Source organism: Glycine soja, chromosome 1 (genome assembly GCF_004193775.1).
Source record: "Glycine soja cultivar W05 chromosome 1, ASM419377v2, whole genome shotgun sequence".
NCBI lineage: Eukaryota > Viridiplantae > Streptophyta > Magnoliopsida > Fabales > Fabaceae > Glycine > Glycine soja.
The window spans coordinates 1,006,945-1,019,385 of record NC_041002.1 but is presented as its reverse complement, the minus strand read 5'-3'; the positions used below and the strand labels follow the sequence as shown (position 1 = coordinate 1,019,385).

General features: G+C 30.9%; 1 protein-coding gene across 1 annotated transcript; it reads left to right on the top strand.

Annotated features, from left to right (window-relative positions):
- The first annotated feature begins 5,348 nt into the window (after window positions 1–5,348).
- Window positions 5,349–12,280, top strand: LOC114407903 (CSC1-like protein At1g32090). The gene is made up of 11 exons (XM_028371155.1): window positions 5,349–5,842; window positions 6,780–6,932; window positions 7,730–7,865; window positions 8,762–8,863; window positions 9,016–9,135; window positions 9,231–9,311; window positions 9,482–9,822; window positions 10,017–10,262; window positions 10,536–10,860; window positions 11,198–11,431; window positions 11,633–12,280. The coding sequence occupies exons 1-11, from the start codon at window positions 5,526–5,528 to the stop codon at window positions 11,969–11,971; spliced, it is 2,394 nt and encodes a 797-aa protein (XP_028226956.1). The 5' UTR covers window positions 5,349–5,525; the 3' UTR covers window positions 11,972–12,280.
- The last annotated feature ends 161 nt before the right edge of the window (window positions 12,281–12,441 follow it).

Below are 12,441 nucleotides of genomic sequence, written 5' to 3'. Positions count from 1 at the left end.
TTGAATATCTCAAGCAGAAAATAACATGAACGTCATGGTTCATCCTAAAAATAAAAAAGACACTATATATATTGACATTTTTTTAAATGGACTTTACCTGACTGATTTATTTTCTGTGCGGGAAGGGAGGGGGAATAAAAAATCATGGTAGTCCAATGCAATGATCTTCTAAAAGCAAAAAAGATGGATTCACTATATTGACACTTTTTAAAATGGACTTTACACTCTTATAAATGATGAGTTTGATTTTATTGTGGAAATTTAAATTTTGGAATTATAAAAAAATTGATTTTCGGAATTTAAATTTTGAAACTCAACTTATTTTATATTCTTGACACTCATTTTTTCATATTTTCAGAACACTCGATTATTGATGGTGCAATTAATCTTATGGTGGTGGATATATTCTTTCCAAACCACATGTAAGAGTAAGAGATATGACTGACTTTTCCTAGCAAACTACATGCAAGAGAATTTATTAAATTTCCAAGAGCAATGCATCCATTGTCAGATTTGGTGTATCTTTGGATTAAAATTTGTAAATTGATATTTGGTGTGGTCCCTTTGGGCTGGAGGAGTAGGCTAGCATAGTTGAGATACCCTTCTCCATTGGGTGACCATCACCAATTTATATAAAAAAAACCTTTGCAAAAATAATTAAGTCTTTCTTTTGCTAAACTATGTTTCAAGATAAAATTTTCATTCCAAACATATTTTTGGAGGTAACCAAAAATAATTCAAGTCTTTCTTTGGCTAGACTGTATTTCTAAAAATACGTTCAACTCCCCAAAATATTTTTTAAACTGAAAATCAAACATATCCTCAATCAATCACTAATTGCAAGTTTGGTTGAACATTTTGTGCTCCATAAAATGCGTCTCTATACTTAGTTTTGTGGGTTTTTTTTTTGTACATGAGGAAAAATAAAGACATAAAAAAAAACTACTAACTAGCAGGAATCAACCAACAACTCCATATCACAGCATCAGGGTTTTGTGGGCTTGTTTGTGCATCATTTTCTTATTTTAATATGAATTTAAAGGACTATGTGGATCTTGGACATTTGATCCAAACACACTCTAAAAATTCCATAAACATGAAAAATTGAGTTTCCGGAATATAAAAAAATTAAGTTTTGCATGAAAAATAAGTGACTTTCAGAAATGAAATTTGAAAAGCTATTACTTTTACATAGTTTTAGAATTGTTTTTAGTTTTAAAATAAAAATTTCAGAACTATAAAACTAAACTCACATATAAAAAAATTATTCAAATAAAAATCGACAAAAAGGGATATTGTGAATAGAAAAAAAGGAAGATGCAAAAAGCAATCCACTGTTTTATTCTTTTTGCCCCTCTCTTCTCTCAACCAGAAATCCAAAACTAAGTAACTAATTAACTTGTTTCAAATCAAGTTTGTTGGTTTTTTTTAGAAAATATAAATAAATTTGGATGAAATTAAAGCAAATAAATAAAATAATCTCATATACCATAACATTGCACAATCATCAAAATGTCAAACAAGTCTATTTAAGAAAAAAAATCCTTAAAACATCTTTTAATCATTTGTCGCTTATCCATAATTGAGCTCTCAAAATATAATTCTTATTTGTTCAGTTGAGAAAGGAATTTCAAAAAAAAAAAAAATCAGTTGGGAAAGGTATTGCAGTTCTGAGTTTTAAATTCAGATGCAACTCACGGCTTTGAAATCTACATCTCCAATTTGAGCCAAAAACTTCTATTTGAGAAAAAAAAAATTATGCTAGTGGACCAAATATCATTTGTGCATTGAAGTAGGGTTAGAGTACGTTGGAAATATGATTTAAGTATTTATTGAAAGAACATGGACTGAATTTGGAGGAAAAAAAATAATTTTTGAAAAATTCTCCTTGTGCAATATTGTGCATTGATCAATCAATAAAAAAAGATTACAAAAATTGTTATATATACAAGTAAAGTTATGGTTAGAAATCATCTGATCCTAGTATTTATCTTGTAAATTCTTATTATATGAGAATTTTTTCTGAAAGCTAAACCTCAAAATATACATAAAAATTACTAAAATAAATTTTATCTCTTCTAATAATTTTTTTTTCATACTCATGTCAAAAAAATCGAATATTAACATATTCTAATTTTGGAACCTATGCATTATATTTATTAACGATCTCATTTATCAATCGAATGTGATAAAACATTCCTAATAATATATGTTAACAATTAATATTTAAAATGAAAAAAATTCACATGTCACTACTTAAAATATAGAAATATACCAAACACGGTGTACAGGGAATTTGGCAGTTATGGGCAAAATGGGCGGAGAAAAGGGTCAAATTTCATTCAACATATTTGAACTTGTGGAGAAAGTGGTTATTAGTTACTTATGGTCTGCATGCAACAAAATCAAAAAGAATAAGACCCATCCCTTGTTGTGTCACGGGCTGGTTACCGTCCCTTTCCTTCCACCTCACTACCCTCTCAACAACTTTTATTTACTTCCATTGCATGTATAAAGGTCTGAGAATTTTATATACTCATGCCTTATTTTTTATCTTTCTATTTTAACTTGTATTTCATAACATCACTCATCATATTTTTTTTCTTTTTTTTATCTTTCACTAAATGCATAACCGATGAGATGTATGTAATTTTTAAGTTTTATTATGTATTTGATTTTTATAGTTAAAAAAAGTCTCATTTTAGTTTTTATATATATCATTTTTAATTAATGTAGTGATTAAAAGAGATTAAAATAATGTGTGTTGAGAGTAAAAAAAGATTAAAATTGATGTGTTTATGGATTAAAGAAGAATGTTTTATGGTACAGAGAGTACAAAAGAAAAAAAATGTAATTATAAAAAGTAAATAAATAATTAAATCTAACTTCTAATAATATATTGATATTCACTGTACACAAACTAATAAAAATAATCAAGATATCACGTGGACACTACCAAAAGCCTCTTGATGAGTTACTATATAAATTAAGACGTATCATAGCATAATATCCTTTTTCACATGGGGTCGTGAGATTCTCCCAATCAAAGGGCAAAACAACTACAAGCTTTATATTCCAAACATTGTTGCTGTTGGAGCCGTCCATACCTAATAACTTTTCCATATTTTTTAATTAATGTATATATATTATATGTTACAAATACAATTAAACTAATAGCTAGTAGCTTTAAGAGTAATCCAATTGTCATAGCCAATCACGGTGTCACTGTCACGATTCTCTTGCATCCCAAAACTCTACGTAGTCTACTTAATATTGTTTTTTTTAAGGTCTACTTTATTATTGTTATAATTGAATAAATAGTTAAAGAGTATTTCTAATCAGGGAGAGTATTGGTTGACGAATTAAAAGAAAAAACATTTATTATATAAATTATAAGAGAACATAAAAAGATTATGAATATCATAATTTTCTATCTCTGAATAAAACATTTAGGACATTGATTAATATTTATTATAGTTAAATTAATATTGCAATGTTATATGGTTAATTATGTTTTTAAGTATGTGATTATGAATTTGATCTTTAGTCTGAATGTATGGAAAAATATTTATTGAAGAAGTCAATCTTCTTAAATGGACCGCATCTTCTCCTTAGAACGAAAATTTTTGCCATTTGATTATATCCCATGTTTTTAATATATTTGATATTGATATGTTATTTTATTTGTATATAGATTGGCCCTATACTCTATTAGGGTAATTCAAAATAAATGTATATAATAAATTATATCTATATAGATATAATCTATTATATAGATATAATCTATTATAATAGATATTCTATTCTAAATAAAATATTTTATATTACTATTAATTAATAATTCATTTTTAATTAATTTCTATCAATAATTCCTATTTCAGAAGTTTATTTATTAATTTTATGGAAAGATACCTTTAATCATACACAACAACAAAAAAACTTAATTGTTTGTGAAGTACTTTATGTGGATTAAAATTTATTTTCACCTTAAAAAATTGATTTCAAGTGTCAAATTAGTCTCCAAATTTAATAATGGTATTATCATAGATTGATTAATTTAATTGGTTTCAGTTTTAAAATAATTATTATAAAATCAATATATTTATTATATACAATAATTTATGATTAAATTATAAAATAAATAACTCTTTATACTATTAATTAATTCATATAGTATTCACTCTTTACATAATACAATTTACAGTAATTTAGATAGTGGAAAAGATTGTCATTGAAATTATATCCTCACATTCCTTAATAAAATTAAATGTAACTAAAATCATTAGATGATTGTTGACCATATCATTATAAATAATAATATAATAATAAACTCATTAAATGATGTCAGAATATATAATTACACTAATATAAAATATTATTTCTAATCATTTAAAAATCATATTATGTAAAAAAATTACATAAATTATAAATTTTTATGAATTATTATTTATATTTAATTATATACTTTATTTTAATATAAAGTCGTATGCATGAATATACTTTTTAACTCATTTTTTAACATATTTTTGCTATTGAATAAAATCTCGTTAGATAAAATATCTTGAATATCTTTAAAAGATATTCAAATTTATTAATTTTCAACTATATGTATAACATCAATTTTATTTTCAATCAAATGATAAATAATAACATACCTAATTAAACATATATTATAAAAGATTATAAATCATTATTTTAAAACATTATTTATCTGTATAGTTCTAAGCCTAAATAGTGGGGATATATGCATTATCAAAAAACAAAAAAAAAAGTGGGGATATATGTATTTTCATGTTTGGAATAACGTAAGCCGGTTTATTGCCACAAACATAGCTATTCACATTATTACAGCAAACTTTCCCATTATTACAACAAACTTTCCCGCCGCGAGGAAAAGGCGTATGTAGATTAAAGTAAGAAGCAAAGCAAAAAGATTATTACTTTTTTTTGGTAAAGAAAGATTAGTCCCTTTAATTAAATTTCCTTTTTTTTATGCCTTTTTCAATTTTATCTGATTCGCGTGACACCATGATGCATATGATCATAGAGACATAGACATAGAAAGACAATCACAAAAACAAGACAACAGAATGATAGATTGACAGAAAATAACAGAAAACCACCAGTCCTATGTATGTGAGGTAACACACCCCAAACCAAACATTGAAATCCTTAAAAAACAGAACATGCCACACTGTTAAATGCTAATCCGTTCCTATTAGCACATGCCCCACTCCATCCCACTTGCAAAGTGCTCTCTTACTCATCACAATCAAACAAAACCCTCCTCTAATATTTTTAATTTTTTGAATAAAGTTTATTAATTGATGCTGAATAAAGTCAAACAACAGCAAAGAACCCAGTTTTTTTTTCCATCCTGCATTAAAGAATTGGGAGTTACCAAGAATCAGTTATTATTCTTTCCCTTCTCATTCTTCTATCCAATTCTCTTCCTCAACACCCCATCTTTTCTCTCTCTCACACACCCTTTCTCTCCCTAGACTCTCTCTCTTGTGGTTTCTGCAATGGCAACCCTTGCAGACATTGGGGTCTCAGCTGCCATCAACATTCTCTCAGCCTTTGCCTTCTTGCTGGCTTTTGCTCTTCTGAGAATCCAACCCATCAATGATAGAATCTACTTTCCAAAGTGGTATATCAGTGGAGATAGAAGCAGTCCAAGGAGGTCTGGTGGAAATTTTGTGGGAAAATTTGTGAACCTCAATTTCAGAACTTACCTCACTTTCCTGAACTGGATGCCACAAGCTCTCAGAATGAGTGAGTCTGAGATTATTAGCCATGCTGGCCTTGACTCTGCTGCTTTCCTTAGAATCTATACTCTCGGGTACCTTTCTCTCCTTTTACACCCTTCACATCAACTTTCACTTTTTTTCTTCAAAACATGAAACATTGAAACACCACTCTCTATATATGGTTGACTCCCTTGTTGTGTTTGTTTTCAACTAGCACCTGCAGTTTTCTGCTCAACTCATAATAAAATTACCATATTTTTATCTTATGTATCAAAAGATTTTATTTTTAGGCATATTCTGTAGGGTTGTTTTTAATATAATGAATTCTGGGAATTGTGACTTTTGTATGATTGATGTGATGGATTATTATGCGGCGACCATGTTTGCAAAATTGTTCCTTTTGTATTATTTTAGCATACAAGATTTTAACTTTAGTCACATTTGCTATTTTTTTCACAATTAATTTAATCATTTGAAAAAAAAGGGAGAGAATTATCTTGCGGCTGTGTTTCTGGGAATTGTGATTTTGTTTGTCGTATAATCGGTGTGTTGCATTGTTGCAGGGCCGCCATGGTTGGAAAATTGTTCTAATTCTCAAAATTTTAAGCATTCTGTGGTTGTATTTGTATTTCTATTCTATTCTATGTGTTTGATTATCAAAGAGATTCTCGAGTTATGCCGTGTGGTTTTCAACTTTCTTTTTGGTTTTGCCAGCTTTTGTTAAAGCCATTCCGTGGAAGCTTCACCTTATGGGGTGTAATCCATGTTGCTACGTTTTCCACTTCTCCTTTTACTCTCTCTCTATTTCTGTTTTCTGTTAACTTTTTTGTGTTACATGTGAGGGATGCACCTTTTCTGTCTATCATATATTCATATTTTATACCATCGTGTGATTTGAACTTTGCGTGGCATGACTTTTAGATCATGAAAATTAAGAGAAAGAAGCGTCTCTTTTTTCAACTTAATGTTAATGTTGAAATTATTTTATTGTGTTATTAGCATTCTGACTAATTTTTATCTTATTTTCAGCTTAAATATTTTTGTTCCAATCACACTTGTGGCACTCCTTGTACTTATACCAGTCAACGTATCAAGTGGGACATTATTTTTCCTAAAAAAGGAATTGGTAGTGAGTGATATTGATAAACTGTCAATATCAAATGTTCCACCTAAGTCTATAAGGTACAATTGTGTTTTCCTTTTATTCTAAAACGAGAAATAAATAATTCAGAACGTGCTTTCTGAAGTAATGCTTATCTTGGGATCCAAGTTTGATGCTTCCTTCTCTTGGCATGAACTAATAGTAACTCATTGATTAGAATTTTATTAGGAAAAATATAATCGAAGCATATCTTACTTTGTCACAGTCATAAGATATATGGGGTGAGGTGACAGTAAAGTAGAAGACTTAGTGTGATGATTTGTGAAAATATAATTATTCTACTAAACAAGTTTTTGAATATAATTGACAGTTTCTTTATGTTGTCTGATTATGCATCTAAGGAAGTTGTTTTACATATATCTCCAAGAAAACACAAGATATCAATCAAACATGGTGTACTACTATTTATTGTCCCAATTAATTTGTAAAGCTGAACTACTATGATCTAAGTTTCAAAACAGACTTCAGACAAATCTAGCTGCATAGTATTAGTTTTGTTTCTTCAAAGAGTTCACTTTTAAACATATACTACTAAAGCAAGATAGATATAACAAAATTTTGGAATATCTAGTAAATTAATGTCAGGGAACCTCACCCAACAAGGTTTTAAGAAAAAAGAATCATATCCAATGCCTGATATCTAGTATATACTATTTACATATTTTCCCTTCATCTCTCTCTCTCTCTTGTTTTGGTTAAACCTTATCATTTTTATTTTTATGTTTATTACAACCTACATTACATTTTCATGATAGTATGTTTATGTTATAATCTCTGTTAGTTGGCTAACAGGTAACAGCTTTATTGTAAATTTCAGATTTTTTGTTCACATAGCATTGGAATACCTGTTCACAATATGGATTTGTTTTCTGCTGTACAAAGAATATGATCATATCGCATCAATGAGATTGCATTTCTTGGCCTCACAGCGGAGGCGTGTGGACCAATTCGCAGTAAGTTGAAAGTGTTAATTCATTTTTAATAGAACATAATAAAATTAAGATTGTTTCCTATTGCTATAATTCATTTCGTGAGCTCCTCACCATTTTCTCAATTGCACTGAAGTGTTGTTACTGTGTTTTTGTGTGTGTTCATGTGTAAATAAAACTGCTCTTATTTCCTGAGTCCCTCATTGGGCCTGTATAACTCTAGCTACCACTTATGGATCAGGACTGGCTTTGTGTCTTATACCAAACTGCATAAATGCCATCAAAGATTCTCATTCAATATTCAAAAACAACTTTTTATGTTTTTTGTGCCATCATATGTATTTAAAAATTTCCAGTAAAAATGCAATTTACTGAGCCAAAATCTTCTCTTATTTGGCCATGTAATACTAAATAATTTGTATTATTTTTATTTTAAGGATTATGCTCTCAAACAGTTGGGCAGTGCTTCCCTGTCAGGGAAAAAATTGGGTTTGGGTGTCTTTTGATGGCTTTTTTATTTTTAATCTTTTTAGGGTAACACAATTGAATGGAACAGACATAAAATCGCAAGGCTTTTTTATTCAGCTAGAGTTCCATTCACTTTTTATTTCAATGTAGTATTTACACCATCTATTTACGTAGTTTCCCAACCTTGATGCTTTCTTCATTTTTACGATTTTTGTATAAGGCATCATGGCTTTTTGGTGAGAAGCCTTGGAACTCCAGTGGAGATGTAAGATATGGCGGTGGGACTGATACTTAAACATTATCTTAGATCAATATTAAACTCTTATAGCAAAGACGTAATGGTTTTAGAAAACCTTTCAGTTTGGATCGTCATTCCTATGAATGCTGATTTCCCCTTCTAATTTCCTTCGAGCCATCTTTTCAAATCCTCAGGGTTTGTGTGCTTTTTGCAGGTAGTTGTCAGGAATATCCCTCATATGTCTGGCCATACAATATCAGATACCGTGGATAGCTTCTTTCAAACAAACCACCCAGAACATTATATAGGACACCAGGTAATAATTTTTATTATAGTCTTGATTGGGGAAGTTTATTAAAGATTAAATGATCTGAATTTATACATGGTGTTAATGTAGATTTATGTTAATTCAGCAGAACATTTCTTTACATTAAATCATATTCATATTGTTATGCATGCATTTTTCAGGCTGTCTACAATGCAAATAAATTTGCTAAATTTGCAAAAAGAAGAGATAGACTCCAAAATTGGCTGGACTATTACCAGCTTAAGTTTGAGAGACATCCTGACAAGAGGCCAACTGTCAAGGTATGTAATTGCTAGGAATGCAAACAGTACAATATGTGACTTAAAAACAATCTGTTTGGACCCTGGCTCTGACATTGTTATCTTCTTGTTTTAAGAATGGATTTTTAGGATTTTGGGGTGGGAAAGTTGATGCTATCGAGTACTACAAACATTCAATTAAGGAACTTGATACGATGGTAAGTCATGTTTGTTTCTCTTTTCTGCAGCATGCTTCCTTTTTACAGTTATTTCCTTTTTTTGTTGAAATTTTGTTAGGCAATTTTCCGTGTCCTTAAGCTAATACATTTGCTTCAATTATTTCGGTTGAGGTACTTTAATATATAGCTATGTTGCTTATCTTATACAGATGACAATGGAACGTCAGAAAATTATAAAAGATCCCAAATCTATTTTGCCAGTTGCTTTTCTTTCATTCAAATCCCGATGGGGAGCATCAGTTTGTGCGCAAACCCAACAAAGCAAGAATCCTACACTCTGGCTGACTGATTGGGCCCCAGAGCCACGTGACGTATATTGGCAGAACTTGGCCATACCATTTGTTTCTTTAAACATTCGAAAGCTTATAATATCATTGTCTGTGTTTGCCTTGGTATTCTTCTACATGATTCCCATTGCTTTTGTGCAATCTCTTGCCAATTTGGAGGGTCTTGAAAGAGTTGCTCCTTTCCTCAGACCAGTTATAGAATTGTAAGTTAACTTAAATTTGTTTTTGAATATATAATAGAGAAAGTAATTACTCTAGAAACTGATGAATATTGTTCTTGAATTGTAAGTTATTGGCTTAATAAAGTTGTACTCATGCTTGGAGTTGACTACTTACCTGCTTCTTTTAGTCTCATGTCTTATACTTAGCCTCACAAAGGATTTTTGGCTTTTGGCAGGAAATTCATCAAGTCCTTTCTACAAGGTTTTCTTCCTGGTTTGGCCCTTAAAATATTTTTGTACATTCTACCCACAGTTCTAATGATCATGTCAAAAATTGAGGGATATATTGCATTGTCAACACTTGAGCGGAAGACAGCAGCAAAATATTATTATTTTATGCTGGTGAATGTTTTCTTGGGAAGCATAGTGACTGGGACTGCATTTCAGCAACTGCATGCTTTCCTTCACCAGTCACCTACTCAGTATGTCTTTAATTAAGAAGTTCTGAGTTAAAGCAGTGACTCACTGGCTATATATTGTGTTTAGATTTGCTCTATTCTTGAATCAACCTTGCAGTTTCATATATTTAATGCAATAAATACTATAACCTTTTTGCGACTTTATTGAATTTTACACTGTATTTGGTAAATCTTTTCTGTTCTTTTTCATTGTCTCAGGATTTTTTTTTTCTCTCTAGTTAAAAAACTCATTTTTACTTTCCACTTGATTGGTCTTTGTGAATTTTATTATTATAGGATTCCTAGAACGATTGGAGTTTCCATTCCAATGAAGGCTACCTTCTTTATGACATACATAATGGTTGATGGATGGGCTGGAATTGCTGGTGAGATTCTCAGATTAAAGCCATTGGTTATATACCATCTCAAAAACATGTTCTTAGTTAAAACCGAAAGAGATAGAGGAAAGGCCATGGACCCTGGGAGTGTGGACTTTCCAGAGACTATTCCAAGTCTTCAACTATACTTCCTTCTTGGAATTGTGTATGCTGTGGTGACACCAATCCTTCTTCCCTTCGTACTAGTCTTCTTTGCCTTTGCATATTTGGTTTACCGTCATCAGGTCAGTGTCTCTGCTAGTCTGATCTTAAAACATGCGTCTTTTGCTAAGTAGGGTTTACAAACATGGTAGCTTCAAGATTTCTAGGATTTTGGAAGTCTCAGATATTTCCAAACCATAGCAGGAATAACAATGAGATAAAAGCAATAGCTGTTATTTTTTGTCCATGAAAATAATCATAATGTTAACTTTACCTAATTTTTTCAACATGTATGCTGCATCTGCATGAGGGAACACTGCTCATGAGCTTGTAACACTTTTGTCTGAAAATGCAATGATACAGGATGGCGTGTGTGATGTGTAGTCTAAATATATTTTGTTATGATGCTTAATTATGCAGATAATCAATGTCTACAACCAACAGTATGAAAGTGCTGCTGCATTTTGGCCACTTGTTCACAGCCGCATTATCGCAAGCTTGCTAATATCCCAGCTTCTTCTGTTGGGTCTTCTTAGCACCAAAAAGGCAGCTAAATCCACACCTTTACTCGTCATATTACCAATATTGACATTTGCATTCCACAAGTTCTGCCAGAGACGTTTTGAGCCAGCATTTAGGAAGTACCCTCTTGAGGTAAGATATGCACCATGCAATAGGCCAATATTACAAATTGCCAACTAGGAAGGGGTACCAAACCCTTGGAATAGTGTAGTTTTCTCTAAACTTAACTTCCTTTTGTTTATTATTGGAGGTGGCTACATGTTATGTGATATTGTTCATAGTTTATGATTGTATTGTATTGGAAACTGATTTCTCTTTCTCTTAACTATTCAGGAAGCAATGTCAAAGGATTTATTGGAGAAGAGCACAGAACCTGACTTGAACATAGAGGCTTATTTGGCTGATGCTTACTTGCACCCAATCTTCAGGTCATTTGAGGTAGACGACGAATTGGTTGAAGTCAGAGTAGATAAACACCAAACTAATGTAGCTGATTCCCAACCAAGTGAGCCTAGTTCACCATCTCCACCACATCATGTGCAACAACCATCCCCACCCCATCATATCCATGAACCATCTCCACCTCAATATAGTGAGTATCAAACTTCACCACCAAGTTATTACTACCAATACCATCCTCCATCCCCACCCCATTATGTTTATCAATACTAAGTTGAGCCTTCTTGAACCAGTGCATACCAATTAACCATGTTGCTTGAGACCCCTTACCAAAAATTTAGTGTTTCAATCAACTTAGATATGTTTTTTTTATTTTTATCTATCCATCGCAAATGTAAATGTTTATTTTTTCCTTACATGTAAATGCTTTGGATTCTTCTAAATATGCGGTGGCTAAAGTAGGCAGGATTTTACTTGATCAAGCTGCTAGAGAGGTTTTTATGTTTGCCAAATTGATTTGTTCTGATTAATAGGGTGATTGCCTTGAATATTGCTATTATGAAAGTGATTCAATTTATGCAATCCTCGGAGTGGTCTTCGGTGGTTTTAGAAATATAATATAATGTGGAGAGAAAAAGAAATCATTCCACTAATACTGTTTTTACTATCAATTCATGAATAATGATTATCTTCCTTGACATTAAAAATCAGTGGCAGACTAGACATTAGCCTTGTTTTCATAC

Bases quoted from the DNA above. Each gene is read 5' to 3' on its own strand.
- LOC114407903 (XM_028371155.1), top strand. From the start codon at position 5,526: ATGGCAACCCTTGCAGACATTGGGGTCTCAGCTGCCATCAACATTCTC. The intron at 6,933-7,729 runs GTACAATTGTGT...TGTAAATTTCAG, and splicing joins GTTCCACCTAAGTCTATAAG to ATTTTTTGTTCACATAGCAT. The intron at 9,823-10,016 runs GTAAGTTAACTT...GGCTTTTGGCAG, and splicing joins CTCAGACCAGTTATAGAATT to GAAATTCATCAAGTCCTTTC.